The sequence below is a fragment of the Phyllopteryx taeniolatus genome, chromosome 15, assembly GCF_024500385.1.
Source record: "Phyllopteryx taeniolatus isolate TA_2022b chromosome 15, UOR_Ptae_1.2, whole genome shotgun sequence".
Lineage (NCBI taxonomy): Eukaryota > Metazoa > Chordata > Actinopteri > Syngnathiformes > Syngnathidae > Phyllopteryx > Phyllopteryx taeniolatus.
Window position 1 is genome coordinate 2,573,019 of NC_084516.1, and position 19,148 is coordinate 2,592,166.

At 45.3% G+C, this 19,148-nt stretch overlaps 1 protein-coding gene across 2 annotated transcripts in view; it reads right to left on the reverse strand.

The window, feature by feature from the left end:
* LOC133490261 (collagen alpha-1(XXVII) chain A-like) overlaps positions 1 to 5,010 on the reverse strand; it is a 66,027-nt gene extending 61,017 nt beyond the window's left edge. For both annotated transcript variants that reach the window (XM_061800122.1, XM_061800121.1), the window contains exon 1: positions 4,651 to 5,010. In XM_061800122.1, the coding sequence (XP_061656106.1) occupies positions 4,651 to 4,703 (53 nt within the window). In that variant the 5' untranslated portion in view covers positions 4,704 to 5,010. The remainder of the gene's footprint in view (positions 1 to 4,650) is intronic.
* Between the last annotated feature and the right edge of the window lie 14,138 nt (positions 5,011 to 19,148).

Genomic DNA, 19,148 nt, shown 5'->3' on the forward strand with positions numbered 1-19,148 from the left:
ATAATTATAATAAAAATAAAAACATTGATTTTCACCAAGGTTTCCAATAATGTCAAAACCCAGCAAATGCTAAGTATGGAAAGCTGTTTGAGCATTTATTCACCATCTATCTCTTACAGCTAGTTGAAGGTCCAGGTACTAGTACAATCTTTTTCCTCACTAGTAAGACAATTTACACTAGTAGAATGACCCACCGGTAGATGACTCGGTCTTACTAGTACCACTGTTTCCACTACTAGTGTCACTTTTGACCCACTAGGATGCATTTAAGCCTTACTTGTAAACTTACTGTGCTGGACCACTAGGCCCAACAAGTAGGCATTAGTCTCGCACTAGTAGCCTCCTTGACCCTACTAGTAACTCAAAAACACCCACTGGAAGAATTCCATCAAGCCGTTTTGAGCAATTATTCCATATCCTTGATACCAAGGCACATGTACTAGTACGTTCTGACTTGATGACTTTTGCATGCTAGTAGTACAACGAAATGTCACTAGTGAGGCAAATCTGTACACTAGTAGACAACTGTGTGCTTCTATTATTACTAGTGATATAATATTATACTAGTTAACATCTAGCACTTCATTGGCAGGACTAGTGGTCCACAGATGTCAACTCGCTAGTAACATGTAGTTATTCCACTAGTAAGACACAGTTATTATACTAGTGTGCCGAATTGTCCTACTAGTGAGGCCAAACTGTACACTAGTTGACAAATGTGTACTTCTAGTACTACTACTAGTAAGACAAAATTGTCCTAGTAGTGTGCAAAAATGTCACCTAGTAGTGAAGGCAGTAGTGGAAAAACATCACTAGTACAACAGTTGCTCCAGTAGTGCACTCTTGTTCTACAAGTGCGGTGAGTTGCCCTACTAGTGAGGACAAAGAGCATACTAGCACATGGACTTTAAGCTGTGTATCAATGATATAAATGCTCAAGCGGCTTTATGGAAAGCCATTTGAGCATTTATTGGGAAAAACAAAACAAAACATTACTAGTATGTCACAGTTGTTCTACAAGTGTGCTGAATTGCCTTACTGTTGAGGACAATGAGTGTACTAGTACATGGACCTTAAGCTGGATATCAAGGATATCGAATAAATACTCAAACAGCTTTATGGAAAGTCGTTGAAGCATTTACTTGATATGCTTTATTAACAACTAGTGGGTATTTTGGTGCTACTAGTAGAGTCTAGGAGGCTACTAGTGAAAAGCACACTCGTACACAGACACACACAAAAACAGCAGAGTGCCTCTCAAATTGTGGTTTTGTAAAACAAATACTAGACACAAGGGGTGGCAAACATTATTGTTCCAGTTTACCTACGAGGGCCGTTACGACTGTGGAACCATATCAATGTTTGAGTGCAATGGGGGGAAAAAAAATGGAACAATTCAGATTCTGTGATGCCCTCGCATCCCATTAAGTTTCCAATTTGGAATAGTTCCAAAATTCCCCACTTCTTGTGGGAAATTGACCAGAAATGCCACCCTCACAAAAGTAGTCCTTAGGTGCGTCCCTTGACAGTCGACACCCTCGCCACGTCCGGCTGTGCGGACTGACTGAGAGCTCGGCGGGGGATCCAGATCGAGTGACGGGGCAGGGGAGAGCCACTGATTACCGCTGAAGGTCTCACACACACACACGGGCGCGCGCGCACACGCACACACGGGAGGAGGAAATGTGTATAGCAGCTGTAGCTGGGCGAGAAGACGCAGACGTGGGAAAGATGATGCTGACTGCACTGCGTTTACATGCAAAAAAAAAAAAAAACATACAGAAGGTTTATGAGTATATACAGCACATCAAAGTGTACATGCAGTACAATATGTGCTTCCTGTAGCTTAATCATGCGGCTCCCTGGGACGCTTTGGACGGCCAGCTGCTCGCCCTCTCACGCTTATCAGCTGTTTCATCCCTCACAACAAGCTTGTGTGTTTTCTTTCGCTTCTCCCCACCCCAAAAACTGGTCTAGTGTGGGTTTTGAAGTGGGGAGTAAACGAAGCGGAAGGCGCCTGTGGTTTTCACACCGCTTAAACTTTGTGAGCTATGACTTGACACCCGCAGACACAAGTCAGATAAAGACACACAACAAAATACTGCCGACTCGAGCTGTCGATTTTTAATTTTTTTTTTTGCTGGGCCCTGCAAAGGCAAACTTGAGATATGAGCGCTGTACTCAGAACAAGCAGCAGTAACATTAGTAAATATTCTCCCCAAAAGAGGCTTCAAGCTGTTTATGGCCACTCTCAGCTGAAGGTTACTGTCAAACTACACATAAAACAAAAAGAATGACGTAGCCTCCGCTAGCTTAATGCTACCATCCAATGGGACACAACATATGCAGACGGGCGAGCAATTAGCATCTTCGTGGCGGTGTCGTTACTCTTTCAGATATCGGAACACAAACGGTGCAGCAACTCACAGGCATATAGTCTTTATCCTCTGCGAATAACGATATTATTATAATATTACTGCCGTATTGAGGATCCGAGAGAGGAGCCGAGTCTCCAGTCCAGTATATCCGTATTTTGGTCTTCTACTGCCCCTAGGTGGACAATGCGTGCACACCAGGAGCAGCACAATGGGCATTGAACGAGAAAGTGTGATAAAAACGGTTCAATTATTTTTAATTCCATTTTATTATGTCATCACTGTGTGTTCTTACAAAGCATAATATTATACAGAGCTATTTTTTTCTCATGGAAGAACACATTCAAACATTTTTTGTAGTTTTTTTTTTGGGGGGGGAGGGCACGTATTCATGGCATTTCCATTCATTCCAATGGAGAGAGAGGATTTGGGTTACGTGTTTTGAGCATGGAACAAATACCACCAAACAAAAATGTAAAAAAAAAATGGATACACAGGTTAATTACACCTTATACAGTCTTGCGCTTTTAACTTTTCTCCCCGTCACTGTACGCCGCTGGCATATATAGTTAAAAACAGAAAAATTAATTTAAAAAAAATATGTTACGCTGGTTAGAATTCCTTACGTATATTGTGTATTACATAAGCAAAACCAAGACACAAGACTGGGGAGTAAAAAAGGCTGATCCGTGACTCACATGAGAATGATTGATGGTCAGTCAATTGAGAATAGTAATAACAATAATAATGATGATGATAACATCCTCATTGTGCAATCAGCATCTCTGATCGCCACTTCCTGCTCTTCCAGCTTCGTTCTCCCCCATCGGTGTGTTTTTGCCATTACTGTCCGATTCCGGTTGATATCCACCGCCCCGAGGAGGAAAAAAAAAAAAAAAAGATGTGAGCGTGGGACCACTTTCTTGTCATTGTTGTTCCCGCAGAGGATTTCTTAGCACACAGACATTCAGTGGAATATTTCATCTTATCTTTGGATCTCCTCAATACTTTCTGACCAGTTCATGCATACGTGAGAGGATGCAAGCTGCTTGATTGTAAATTCAGGTCATATTTTTGCTCCCACGCTTTTGACAGCATGGATAAAAGTGATGGATGACAGCTGACCTTGCGAGCTGCACTCACAGTGAAAGTGCTGCGTTCAATTGTGCGGACAAAGCAGCGCTCGCACGGTCAGCCGCGCTCGATTGCTTTCAATCGATCTCGGTAGTCGGCGTGCAGATTATTGAATTGGATTGAAACTCGGCAGCGGGTGGCAACAGCCCGGACTCTATAAGTCTTATTCTACCAGGGGTGGGTATAACAAAGCACATATACTTTTGGGAAACGTCAGGTATCTGTATTTTATGTGGGAATCTAAACAGATATCGCTACTTTCTGTTCCTTACGTTGCCAACTTCCACAAATGGCAACACAACATACACAAGATGTAAATAGAAAGAGGGTAAAGTCAAACACGGGATTGATGGAGATCTTGGAGGCTGGGAATGACGGAACACGAATGAGATATTCCCCAACCATGGCCTTATTTAAAAGCATTGTTTGATGTTGTCAGAATAATTCATGGTAAATGCCCTTGTGTCTTGTGCCAAACTATCAACCACAAGCTTTTGGCCTTCCAAAATGATCCACCTAATCTGAAAAACAAAACCAAAAACACAAAAGGTGTATTTTTCCGCTTGTTACCGTGAGCTGATTTAGCAGAAACGCATCCAGGTGCTCGTGCAGGACCTGCAGTCAGTCCGGTCCTGATGATCCTGTCAGCAAATCTGATTGTCCACTGATTTATTTTTTCTCCTCAGCGTAAGCACTTTTCAAGTTCATTTTGACTTTATTTTTTTTCCAATCGTGCCAAGTTATCAAAAGGATATTGCATATAATTGACAGTAAAGACTCATTTAAAAGTCTGTACTTCTACTTTGACCATATTTTTTTAATTTTAAAACAATTGTGCATTACTGTTATTTATTCACTGCAGATTTGAGTCTTGTTTGGTATTGATGTATTTTTTCTCTCTTCCTATTTGGAAAACACAAAACTTGGGAGGTACACCCTGCACTATGCAATTTTACATTCTATCGTATTTGTACTCGAGTTGCGAGCGTGATGACTTGCCACCTCTGTGGTGGTCCCATGCATCCCCAAGCTGAACCTCTGCCAGGTGCAAGCCACATGGAACACACACCCCCCTGCCCCCCCCCCCCCCCCCCCCCCAACCACGAGAAAGTCATGCAACAACAATAACAAGACAACTTACTTTGTGTCTAGATGAGAGGTTTTGCAATCTCTCCTTTGGGTGCCTAAATTCATTTGTATTCATTTGTCCTGGCAGTCAAAAACCGGATCCGTCAATCACAGCGTGACTCCTCGGCAAGGGCGGGCATGAAGAAGACGCACCGGCGGCCGGTCGGTCACACGTCGGTACAGCTCGGGCTGAAGCTCCGGGAGGGAAAACGCATGTTGACTAGAGCCCGTCAAGGCCGACGTACAATCCGTGTGGCGTGCGTGTGGATATTCCCCAGTGTTTCATTCATTGAGGCTGCTCCGGATCGAGGGAGCGGGTGCCTGCCTGCTGCCGGTTCGCTCGCTCGGTGCTGACGGAGTAAGGAGCCTTCCTCCCATCGCTTTCCCTTTTAAACGGGGGGGCACCGCCGCCGAGGTGTCGAGTTTCACAGCCCAGCGGCCACAAGATGCAACTGCTCGCATCCCTCCTCCTCCTCCTCCTCCTCCTCCGGGGCTTTACCGAGAAGGAGAAGAAAATGGTCCGTTTTAACGTTTCAACAGGCTGACCTTTGCGTCAACAAGGTCAAGTCAGGATTTTTGCCGACGCTTTCATTGTTGGGAATTCGAAAGAGGAAGCTGGAAAGCGACATAAGTAGCTCCAGAGCGAACTACGTAGCCAGCTACCCTTGCACGTATTGAAAGCATTTGGGCATTTATTCAATTTGCAATCAAACAAAAATAAATAAATCACTTTTCGTCATAATTGTTAAAACTGTCCGTGCGACCTGCTAGTAGTACGTTATTAAAATGAACTGTGAAAAGGTAAGCTCTCTCTGGCCCCCTCATGTGCCGCTAATTAGATTTTTAAGAAACCGCCAGGCTCGAGGAAAAATCCTTTGCCTCGCGGGAACACAATCGCAGCAGCCACACCGGCAGCTGAGAGGATTTAGAAGCGACGGGTCAGCTTATCACCTCTTTTTTATTTTGAAAAAATTGTACATTCCCAAAAATAAAACTTCAAACCAATAACATTTAGTTTTATAGTAGAACAAGTGAAGTAGAACAAGTTTCTCCACTACTAGTGCCACTTTAGACCTACTTGTATAAAAATAAATAAAGGGATTTAGAGTATTCATTTATCCATTGAAGCCATCATGACTGCAATTGTCAAAATACACACTAGTTGGGGGTATTGGGATTTTGTGTGAAATTTACGGATGAACCTAAAAAGCACTTTACAGGTCAAATTTATTTTACCTTGTGTAAACCTTTGAATGCACGTGGCCAACTTTTCGATGTTTCAGTACTTTATGCACAACTTCAGTGGCAGTGATACAGAGAAACTGGAAGAGTCACAGAAAGGCATACGAGTGGGCATTCATATTGGTCCATTCATTGATCGTACGTCCGTTGGGAATATTGCCGTTCATCTCCTTATGGGGAACCGCCAGTGGTGCAAAAATGACGGAGACATTGAACATTTGCGCAAGCTGACAAGACACATGAGCACAAGACAGTCAGCCAGCCAGTCAATCATTTCTGCTTGACATCTGTTTGAGATGTCTTGTCAATGTGTTCCCTTCTTCTCCTTGGTTATTTTCCTAAAATGATGGGAGATTTCACCAAATGTCTTTTTGCAAAATACAGCCGGGCTTTGATGTGTTGTCACAACGGTACGAAGCGGCGACAACTTGCCAGAAATTCCTGCAGTTCCTTCAATGTCGCGTTCGGCCTCTTGGCAGACTGACCTGCCTGACTAGTTTTCTTCTCGTCTTTTCATCAATTTTGGTCCAGTTCTTGTTCTTCATGTGCCCTAGTTTTTCCACTTAATGAAATGTGGTCATTTTCTGCCAAAATGAAAGGAACAAACCCATATACTGTAGCTAGTAGACTACTTGCTTCTATTAGCCACATAAAATTATGTTGCTGGCTGGATCTGGGCCCCGGGCCTTGAGTTTGACCCCCTGTGATTGAAGGCCTTGATTAAAAATAAAACATAAGCACCGCTCCTCTCTTAAAACACAAGCTGGCCTTAGTCTCCTAAATGGTCCCGTAGATGAGGCCAAATCATTTCTAAACTAAAAATGCTAATGCAATTAAATCAAAATGAAGTGTAAAATTGGGCAATTTCTTATCTTTCGAAGCATACTCCCTCTGAATTAGTAACACATTCAGCAAACTAAGCAAGAGAGATCCGAGAAACGGTCCAAAGAGACGTGACTCATTTTGGACAGCGCGTGTCCACTCCGCAACTGAAGCCCAAGAACACGGTGGGTCAGTCCGGCCCTAATGGACACCGGTCATTAATGTCCCCTTTTACAACCCTGGCCCCTACCCACACGCGCTTTGCCTTGTGTTTGAGCCGTGGGTACCACCGATGCGCCGGGGAGACTCTGCCCCCCTTTGGTCCAAATTACAAAGTGCGCGCTGGCCGGTGTGCTCGCTGCCACCCTTAAAGCCGCTTAATTATGGTCGTTGGCACCGAGTCTAAAAGCTCCCTTTATCCCACCTTCCCGCCCCCCTTATGCTCCAGAAATAGCAGGCGGCCCAGATCAAACGCTCCCCATAGGGAAGGGGTCATTACTGGTGCGCAGGGCGGACACAGCCCAATGGGTACCAGGCCACGCCTCCAGACCAAATTGCAGGCCTGGCCCCAGCGAGGAGGACACAAGCGTGCTTTTTTTTTTATGAGGGGCCGTCGATTACCTCTCTCTCACGCGCACACACGCACGCACGCGACTCAAACGCTGTCGCAATCACTAATGAAACGCTCACACTCACTACTGAAAAGCTCTCATTCGCGCGACTGACACAATTGAAATGCTCTCACACAAAATACAGAAACGGTAGCACGCAGACTACTAAATGCTCTCATGCGCACTACTGAAAGGCTCTAACAAAAAGTGTAACTGAAATGCTCTCACACACAACTGAAACGTCGTAAACTACTGAAATGCTCTCATAACACTAAAATGCTCTTAGAAACACAACTGAAAGGCTTTAGCACACTACTGAAATGTTCTCATATAAAGGACTAAAAAAAAACCTTCCATACACACTGAATTTTTTGGCTCGTATACACAATTGAAATGCTCGCACACGCACACTATTGAAACATCCTCACGTGCACTGCTGAAACGCTCTCACATGATATCGACACGCTCTCATACACCCTACTGAAACACTCACACACCATTGAAACGTGTATTTCAATATATGAGCGTCTTTCAGTGTGATGTGTGTGAGGATTTCAGCTGTGTGTATGAGAGCGTTGAGTAGTGTGTGTAAGAGGGTGTTTCAGTTGTGTCTGTGTTAGCGGTAATCCTGAACGATGTCCCCTGATGACCCCACAGACTCTTTGATTGGATTCTGTTTGATAAACATTTCTCAGCGCTGTCCATGCGCAAACAGCCAACAGTGTTACCAAGATTGGCTTTTTTGGCTTTGGGTGCACCCATGTTTCTCATGGTTTATATTTATCTGGGTGTCACTGCCATTACGTAAGTAGCATGTTTCAAATTGTTCCCAGAAGCCTAAGCCCTTCATAAGCGGGGGAAATTGTGGCAGATTTAGAGTCGAAAACATCCAATTTAATCACCTTTTATACACAATTTCAAGGGGCGGCACCAGGTTCTGGGGGGAAAGAAAATCCTGACTCGGGCGTTTTTGTGTGTTGTTCGGCGTGTGCTTGTGTGGCTTTTCTCTGACTTCGTCCCACACTACAAAAACATGTACGAATAAAGACTATATTATCTTGATGACTTCAAAAACATGTACCTGAAACTTAAAATCAAGGGCCCTCAAACCTTTGTGGTTCATGGACTCCTGACAAAGGAGATATTTTTCCAAGTTTTTGGACTGATACAGTATAGCGAGGTTATGGATGAGTGTTTGATGAGTGTCTTGCAGTAGTGCACTCCCTCGTTTTTCGAATGATCCCATGTTATCAAAACCGGTGTTGTATGTTATTGACATGAAAAAAAAAAAAAAAAAACATTTTACGATTATAGTTTTGTAAGTACAATACAGGAGTTGAATCACTGCTTCTACTTTAACTAGTCTATCCGAAGAAGTATCTGTACTTCTATGTAGGACCAGAGTACATCTCGTATCGGCGTTGGTATCGGCAATACTGGCCCTGTATTGACCTGGTATGGAATCGCGACCAAAATCTCGGTGCATTTCACACCAGCGCCCCAGCTAGGCTTCAGCTTCCCCGCGAGGTGGAAATATGGCCGGACGGATGGAACTTTCATACGCACGTCAACGCCAAATTTCTCCGCAGGAGACGCCGGCTGGATTAGCTCTGGAGCGTTGACGTAAAACGAGCTGCCGTCACAGGACAAATAAAGAGACGGTAAAAGACAGTCACGCTCAGTGTGCGTCGGTGTGTTTTCATGTCGAGCCAGAGGCGAGAGGTTACAGGGGTGGTGGCGGTCGAGCAGACAGCGGCGTCTCCCTGGGCACACAAGAAGACCGTTCATACCGGGAACGCGTCGGCGTGTACACCGGGGCCGGCCTCCGCGATGAAGACGACGACGCGCGCCCCGCAACTCGGGCCCTGTCTCGTTTTAGCGCCTTTCTCTTTGGGCTCGTTTGTATGCTCAATGCTTCCCGTCCCCTCCCTCCACCTCTGCCCTTCTTTGGAGCCCTGTCATTCTTCCACCACAAGCATTTCCAGTGCTGACACACCAGAGCCCGAAGCCACCCAGCGGCAGGGCCACAACCATAATAAGTATGTTCACTTCTCATAATAATACTGAGAAGAAAAAAAAAAAAAAGAAGAGATGAGCACTTTTAGGGTCGGGGCTCTCAAACCTGACAACGCTCAAAGCGGAACAAGTTGCGCTTGTGCAGACTTAAGTTTGTGCATTTTCTGCTGGGGCATTGACTATTTTCGTGGAATAAATTGCATTTTGTTGCTTTTTGAACTTTGCTGGAAGTCTGCACTTTGACTGTGGGGACTTTGGGCTTGTCCCATCAGGTTTCACTTGCATGATTTGTTTGGCAGCAGTTTTACACTGAACGCCCTTCCCGACACAACTCAACCATTTAAAAAAAAAAAAAAAAATCCAGATTGGAGCTTGGAATTTAACCCACGGCGTCTGAATGAAAAGCAGCGGCAAGTACCAGTGCCACGAGACCAACATGGAAGTTTTGGGTAAAATGCAACACTGACGGATCATTTGATGGATCGTGGTCCTGGTCCGGACTCATTGCGGCAGCTAACTAGCTAAACTTAAACCTGGCTAATTGAATATTAGAATTAAAGTCAGTCCTGTGAGTCATATTTTCAAGTTCATATGTTTCATCTGAGCCCCCAAAAATTGTAAATATAAAAAATCTGTTTTTGTGTGTGTTAGATTTGAAAACTTTGTTTTCCGTTTGTTTAAATTGCTAATTGGAAAGGGAAATTTTCCCCAGGTTGGGTCGCCTCAGTAAAGTCTGCCGCGCACTGGAGCTCTCGACAAAAGCCATTCAAGACCGTTTGCTCAGCAGTTCGCTCGCTGTGTGCATGCATCATTTCCAACGGCTTTTCTGCCTTACGAGGCGTTGAAAAGAATCTGAAAAACGTTTGACATTTTGCGCGCACCTCGCAGGGTGAAAAACAACTACTACTGGAGCTACGTGCTGAGGTGAGGAATGAAGGCGGCCAATCAAAACACATCCTCCATTCACATCATTTAAAGATGGTGGACCCCAACCGTGTCGTCAGTGGCGTCATCACGGAGGATGAATGTGTCGATATGGGACCAGATTATACTTGGCTAATTGACGTAACGTCTTTTAATTTCAAAAATAGTCGTTGATGAATGAATGACTGAGGAGTAACTTAATTCATGAAATCGGACAACCCAAATGTCTAATGAGCAGCTGCTGACGACTCTGCTGTGGGCCGCCATCTTGACGGAGCGGGCGTTTTGATTGGCCGCCTGATTTTTCCGCCCTCAGCGTGTGGCTCGAGTAGCCGCAGGGTGATTTTTTTTTCCCCCCGCAAATAGCAACCATGTTCGATATTCGTCTCAAGGCCTCGTGAGGCAGAAAACTCACAGAAATTTGTGCTCGATGTCTCACGTGACTTTTTGCTCGGCAGATTTTAGGGCATCCGACATACAAATACAAAAATGGGGCCTTGCTTTGATATGATGCGATCCATGAACTAGCCTTGGCGGTGCCAACTCATTCCATTTCTCAAGCCTTGATGTGCAATTTCTGATGGGAATTGCCATGTCCACTTCGAATGTGTTAGAGCAAGCAGCGGGGGGCTTGAGTAGCGAGAGCAGACACATTTTTGGCCGCCGTGGAAGACCACTGACAAATGACCAAGTTGGCAGCATCTCAAAGGCCAAACATGCGCGGAGGTTAGCCCGCACCTGTACGAGTGTACGTACAGGAGATGTACTGTGTGGACATAGCGGAGGTGTGTGCACATGTAAGCACGCGTGGAGCGACGTATACTGTACAAGTATTTATGTGTGTGTTTCTCTGTATCGGAGCGCTGTGAAATTCCACCTCAGAAGCTCCTCCCAAAACCGTAGATTCGTGCAGCGGTATGAAAACGTCTCATTTCATGAAATTGCGCCTAAAACATGTCATTCACTTTGGTACTAAATAGGACTTATCGTGGGTCGAACGGCACCAGGCAAGTTACTTTCTTCCTCTCTGGAAAAAAACTGGACTGATAAAAGTAAAAGTACCTATAAAACCTTTTACTCATGTAACACACTTGGAAACGTATAGTGCTTAAGTACAAAAGTAAAAACCGTGCATGAATGAATGCGGCCTGATTAATTATTTGCCATTTTGCTGCTGTCCCTGTGTTTTTTTGTTTGTTTGTTTTTTTCTGCCTAATAAGCCCACAACATATCAATCAATCTATTAGTCTAGTTTAAAAAAAAAGAAATACTTCACTAGAGATAGCTGAAAGTACAATAATAAAGTATTTGTACAAGAGTGCTCTTGACTCGTTCGAGAGGGCGACACGGAAACAGCGAGGCCGAGTCAAAGCTGCTCCTCCCCGCGCCTGAAAATCGCCGTCCGGATTCCAGCGATGCCTTGTGTAAAAGGACTTCATTATGCTCTCAGAATATAGACTAGACAAATATTTGGCTTGGTCATTATGATGCCGTATCCACTCCCCCCGTGGTCCTACACCAGGCTCAGTGTTCTGCCTTCGCTCGCCCTCTGCGGAACGCGAGGAAGCCCGAGGCCTTGGAGAAACGCGAGCTATCGCGTCCACTTTATCGGCGTGTTCGAAATGTCGATGGATGACAACGCCGGCAGGGTGTCGGCAAAAGGACGATTCGGCCTCTCGGGACGCGGGGTCGCTTGCGCGCCGCCGTGGTTCTGACATAATTCAGAAGTGGTCAGGAAGTGCGACTCCCTCAGACCCCCGCATCCCTCCGAACAGATGGTCTTTCATTCGGATGTCTCGTACGCTGCCCTCACTCCCACCTTCCTCTCCGCACACAACGACATCCCGCATTCCACCAATTGCGAGTGAGAAACTTTTTTCCCCCCTTTCATGAGGAGGGCTTTGTATATGTCTTTAAGGGAGCCCCCTGGTAAAAGTATACTTCCACATTTTGTCAGTATTATGAAGTTTTTTTTTTTTGTTTTTTTTTCTACTTTTGCTAAACATAAAACGCAGAATTACATGTGTATTTCAAACGCCCACACAACTTTGCCCTTAAGTCTGCTAGCTTAATGCTAACACATAATGGGACAGGTCAGAAATGGCGGTTGGAACACAAACAGTGGAGCAACACATGTAGACAGAGAATATAATAATACTCAGAAGCATACGTTCTTTATCCTCTGCGAAGAACGACTAATATTATTGGGCTTACTAAGTAGCTGAGACCGTCTCCGTATAGCTGTATTATACTGCCCCCAGGTGGGCAAGCAGTGGGAGCAGCACGATGTCTATTGAACAGAAGCAAACATGTTGCAAACACTTTAATTTCTTTATATTCTCTTTCATGATTTCATTACTTTATGTAAATACATTACCTACAGTCGTGCTATTTTCCTTAGTAAAAAAACAACAACATTACATGATTTGTATGAGTTTTTAAAGTATACTCATAAGTCTGAAATTGGGTTGTGCGCCTCTCGGTGCAGTACCACGTTACGCCACAACATGCCGGGAAGCACTGAGATCTACTGGGAGAGACGCCGCGTGCAAAGCAGCTGGAAGAAGAAGAGGCAAAGAAGGTCCCCAACAGTAACACAGTGGAACCTTGCTATTCAAAAGGGATAGGAACTGTAAAGCAAATAAGTGAGAGTTTTTGCAAATACCGGGGGATAGCTAAAAAAATAAAAAATTGTATATACACTGGATGTACTATGAATATCTATAATATTTTCTATATCGCAGATTTTCACCGATTGCGGGTGGTACTGGAATGCATGCCCGCCATAAATGGGGTTCACTGTATTGCAATGTATAGTAGAATATGCCGGGATGTCTCGCGCCAACTGTCCAGCGTTCCAGGTGACGCCGCCTGGGAATGACTTTCAGATGGTCCCGATACCGGGGACGTCCCACTGCAGGAAATTGGAAGAATTTCCCTTTTGACGAGAGTCGTCGGGCAATATGACATCCACCCACAGCGGTGATCCTCGTCTGGGCCGGGACACCGGTGTGAGCTGATACGCGCTTGACTGACATGTTCCTTTGCACCGTTTCCAAGACCCTACCTTTGTCGCTCCAACCTCTTCTATCAAGAGAGAGAGAGAGAGAGAGAGAGAGAGAGAGAGAGAGAGAGAGAGACGGAGAGAGGAAGCCACGTTCGGAGTCGTCCGGCGAGGAAAAGCACATCCTCGCCGTAAGACTAAGAACACACCAGTCTTCTGCGAAAGCCCTCAGGACTGCATGATAAACATTTCATTTCCTCTGGCCAGCGATAGGAAGGCGCCTGTGATGTTAAAGAGGAGCAGAAGTAGCGACGGAAGAATGCTCGTCATTCAGCGTTCTCGCTTCAAAAGAGCCGAGCCAGCTAACTAACCAGCTGTTAGTTAAAAAAAAAAAAAAAACAACAACAACAACTGAGATCAACGTGGATTAAATTAAAATAATCTAAACTCAGTGGTGGGTGATGCTTTTGGTATTTGGGCCCGATTTAATCCACCGTTTAATATCACCACTATCATGGGACATTTGTAGAAACCATCGATACTATACGAAAACACAATCAGCACAATCAATATTTTTCTAATTACATGACAACAACAAAAAATAAATCATACTCACCAGAGATGCATACAGATCGCTACAGACGTGTACTGCGAGTTGAATTTGGCTCAAACAAGTTTGGCTCAAATCAAACCAATCAGAGAAATGAAAATTCGTTGACATCATCGATGAATTTGAAATGTGATCGGTTAAAGAAGCAGTCCCATTGCTGACATCGTTGACGTCACACTGGGGGTGACTGGGGTCTTCGTCAGGCTGGAGGGAATTATGAACAGTTCCAAATAGCGGTCATTGCTAGCACAAAACCTTCAGGTGTCTGCTAGAAAGCAAACGAAATGTCAGGAAAAGCCTCCAAGAACATTTGAAGTGTATTCAGTGTTATTTAGATGCACTTTCAATAGTGGCAAATGTGTGCTGACCCCCATTTAACATGAGTTTATAAGAGGGTGTGTACACTTGTGCAACCACCCTCTCGAAGAGATTTATTTAAACATTCAATTGAGTTTTACAGGAAAAAGCTTTGAAATTTTTTTTTTCTGTCACAAAAACCTTCAATTTGAACCGGGGTGTGTACACTTTTTATATCCAATCTACATGGGCCAGCGTTAATGATTCTGACGTGGCAAAACATAGAGGCTGAAATCTGATTGTTTGTTTGTTTATTTGTGAGATGTGCTTCTTATTGGAGATTAAAAAAAAGTACAACAAGCATTTGCTCTGGAGGTGTTTCAATTCTCAGTTGGGCAGCACCGTTCCCAAATCGAACGCGTCTGGAGTGGGAGTAGATTTGGTGTTATGGCACAGCACAACAGAGAGACAAAAAAAAGCTATTTGTACAGCATGTCAGCGAATGAAATCAGCATAATTGCCTCGCCGAGTGTTTTTACGACTCGATAAGTGGCGTAATCTGGAAAACATCATTTGTGGAACTCATTCAAACTCGTGCAAAGTCAAGTGGCACATCATCAGGTTGCATCACGTCATTTTTGAAACTCAAACAGCTTTTATTGCACATTATTTGTACAATTCCACTTTCTCATCCAATACATGACACGTGATAAGATTCTTTTTTTTTTTTTTTTTTTTTTTTTTTTACGAATCCGGGGGCTAATCCTAATAAATTCATTTGGTGTCTCATCGATGAGTTCACTCACTCACCATTATTTTTCTCATTTTTTTCCTAATCGTTAATGTCTGTTTATTTGAGGAACTGCGTGCGCTCTTCTTTTCATGACCTCTGAGTGATGTTATACGAGAGTCTCCCAATTCTTAACAGTGAGAGAATTAGAACAGGAACTAAGAAATACTTTAAAAAAGTGTGTTTAAATATGTTTAAAGCTTGTGGGAGGGGTAAAACTATATGAACATTTTTATATGGTCTCTCGTTATGGTGGGTTTTCACCTATTGCAGGTGGTATTGGAACCCCTGTGGATAAAAAAAACGAGGGTTGCTTAAAGGTTTAACAATACGCTCTGCAAAGCAAATGGAAGAATTCTTTTTCACAGAAGAGCAGCACCACTCAGACAAACAATCTATCAAGTTGGACTCGGGGGGTGGCGGGGGCGGCGTTGTGTTGTGTGCAGGCCGCCTCGTCGCACGACTCGCGTTTGTGTTGAATGCGGCGTCTATGCGCCTCTGTTGTTTCTGCGGCGTGCGGAACGGAGCCAGTCGAGGCCGTCTATTTCGGTGCCATTTCCAGTGGCGGTCAACAAGCAGAGCGCACGGGCTCGCCAAACATTTCGAGCTCCTTGCATGTTCGAGTACCCCCCCGACCCCCCTCGGCCTGTGCACCCCCCTTCAGAGATCAGTGTTACATCACAAAAGCTGAATTCATGCTAAGCCGCTTTGAGGGGAAAAAGAAACGGGCCACGGTGCCGCTTCGCTGTTTTCAAGCGCCGTCTGCCGTGGCTTCCTTTCACACTTCATCTCTCTTTTAAAGCCATTTTGTCTGGCCTACTTCAAGCGCTCCTTCCCCGCCTCCTCATTTTTTAGAACCCTTACTTTCCGCCCATCCGCCCCCTGACTCTGCGCTATCAGGTAAATGAAGGCCCTCGGAGGCCAGTGTGGCGACTGCGGCCGCTGCATTGTGACGCCGCGGCTGAAAATGCAGAAAAGGAGAGATGAAGTGTGCACTCCAATGGGGAATTCAGTCAAAAACTGAACTGGCCCGTCTGGGGAAAGCAAAATTCAGGAGGCGCGCCGGATGGAGAACTGAATGCGAGATGCGTATACATTTCTGCCCGTAGGGGGACCCGCAGCATCTCGGGGCTTTGGTCGAGATCTGACCAAGTGGAGCCGACTTCGGCGGTTTCTGGAGAGTCCTTCAACTTTGCTTGACCAACACGCAGTGACAAAAAAAAACTCGGTTCAAATATGGTGTGAATTGTAAAAAAAAAAAGTCTGGGCGAGTTCACTTTTGAAAGTGAAATAGGGGTCAAAGGTCAGCTAGCTAAAATGGCCAGAACTTAACACCGTACGCTTGGGACCTCAATAGGAGACACATTTAAGGTTGGTTTCTGAACCAAAAAAAAAAAGTGGAGCTCCAGGTCACTGCTCCGAGGAGGTAAAGATACTCCCTCTGGTGGACGCGTGCGGTCAATGCAGGGCGCAGCCCTCCACAAGAAGCACCGGAGACCTTTTTGGTGATCAAACTCAAATTATTAGAAAAAAAAAAACATCATAAAGTTGCGGGCCGCCATGCACGAAAGGTTTTGTATTTCCATGTCAACCGGCAAAGCAAACTCCAAGCGGCGACCCTCGATGACACAGAAAACTGTCGAGGGACGGAAGGGAAATTAGTAGCTCTCGACGGGCGTCTTATATTTTCCTCTCAGCATATACAATAATTAGCTTTATATATATATACAGTGTATGTGTGTTTCCCAAAAGCCACGCTTAGTAATGGCCAGCTGTGCGTCTCGGGTGCCAGCGGCCGCACGAAGACGAGCGAGGCCTCGTGGCTCCGAGCGCCACGCTTGCCCCGCGAAAGGCGACCTTAATGACAAGCTTTTCTAAAGCCGGAGTCTGAAGCGCAAGCCTCCGGACGCGCTGTTCATCTGCGCCTGGGTCTCCTCAGCTGACTTTGGACGTTTTCAATGGTTTTTGCCATCCAAAAAAAAATCATAAATAATCATTATTTTGGATTTCTGTGCTTAAATATATTTTGTTTTAGGCGAGAGACCAGTTTCGGGTGACACCAATGGCGTTTTGTTTTTTTTCACGGTAAAAGAGGAGAATCTGCTCTTTGTCGTATTAGGTTCGGCGCCCATATTGCGACAGACCACAATGTTCTGTGGGTCTTTGTGTCACAATGCTCAGTAGCAACTGGGAACTATGTCAGTGAACGAGTTAAAAAGGACAAAACTGGAGTTAGCCCACTCTAGTTGTTAGTGACTCAAGAAAGGGTCCATGGACATTTTCTGTCAATATTTGAATGGTTCAGTGTCAGATGCCGAGTGTGAGTCCTTTTGCCACCTGTGGTCCCGCTTCGATTGGAGCCGATGAGTACGTGTGCAGGTGAGATGACCCGAGTGCGGGGCTGGAAGCGCGTGCGCCGCTCAAACCCCACGAGCGCTTTTGAATGCGGCCTTTGATCCAAAAGCTCATTAATAGCGCCGTCGGAGTCACACCTCGCTCTACGCGCTAACCCGACTTCCTGCAGAAATCCAAACAGGTCGGAGAGAGACACTCGCACTTTTGAGGAGGAGAACAGCGGAGCTGTGTCGGGGGGCCGGTCCGGGCCCCGTGAAAGGGGGCGTACTGACGCAAAACTGAGGCCCGTTTGACTGGCGCGTCCATCAAAAGGCTTCATTTAAGCGCCACATGAAAGCGTGGCCTTTTAACTCCGTCCTCTGGCCCAAGTCGCGCATCTGTTTACGTTGGGAAAAGCGCCTTCTGTGCTCCTCCTCCCGCCGCCGTTGAGTCCTCGGCCGCTCCGCGCAAAGAAAATATGGACCGCTCGCCGGCCAATGGCGGGACACATCTCGACCAACAAGCATTCGTGGACTTGTGTGCAGTCTCCACTGAAGCTAACTTGCGTGTTTCTGGAACATGAGAGGAAACCGGAGAAAACCCGCACAAGCGCCAAGCTCAGAACTATCCTAACCACCTGCGCACCTTGCTGCCTTGCTGCTTTTCCCATTTATAGCAAAATCCGTTGACTTCAAAGACATAATGAAAAGGTGCACACATGGTCAGCCTGGAGGATTATTATTATTGGTTCCGCTCTTGCGATTCCTGCTTTAGAATAGAAGCAGTGCAGTTTTGGTCTTCACACTGTGAACCACAAAAGACGCGCGCGAGGGCGAGTGGCTCTTTTGAAGGAACCCAGTGAAGCGCCTTTGATTGCCGCATCAAACAGCTGCAGCTCACGTGAACCCTGAAAACCGTCACGTGACCAGTTTGTCCCTCATAAGAAATAATGGCCAGCTCCTTTGTTGGTCAATGTTGAGCTAAGTTCGGAAATGAAAAGAGACCAGTACTGGTCGAAATCACATTGTAGTTCCAATTTTGACATCTAGGGGGCAGGCATCTTTAGCAAGCCCTTTGTGTTTGGAAAAGGCACGCCGTGACTTTTTAAATCGAGCGCAGAAACCATATCGAAGCGTATACAGTAGCGATTGTGCTGCTGGGATATAATTTTCCGCGTCCGCAGAGATCCCGTTATAAAGATAAGATTGCAGGATCCCCCGTGCCAAGGACAGCATCATAAATCTGCCGCCACAGCGCCCCTGTTGGATATCCACCGCAACCGCGCCCGTCCGCTGGGGTTGGACGTACATATTCTGTATTGTTGCATCAATAGAGGCGCGCTTTTGTAATCACTGTTATTACACGGCAGACACCACTCTCTAAACACGCACACTTGCACTTACTGCTGGATGTCATTGTCGCTGTTTCGCAGTCCAGATCCACTTTTTCGGTAGACCACCGGGTCACGTGATGCTCGGAGCAACAATGGTGATGCAAATCGGGTCCAAAGTGGAGCCCGGTCCCTTCCAGTAAGTCAAGGAATTTGACCCAGCGGTGAGATTTGAAAGGGGCCATAATTGATGTCACTTTTTTTTTTTTTTTTTTTTATGTAGTACTGTCGAGCAACAACCAAATGGGGGGAAAAACAACGTGTTACCTAGTATAATGTTCAACCCAAAACATATAATTTTGTTTAACAAAAGCTTAATGCTAACATATAATGTGAAATGCCATACATAGGCTAATGGAAATTAGCATATGCCATCGACAATTACAAACATTCGAACAACTGCAACTTTAACACACATTTTTGTTACTATTCTACTAGTACTAAACTATACTATTACTGGCAGTTACCCAG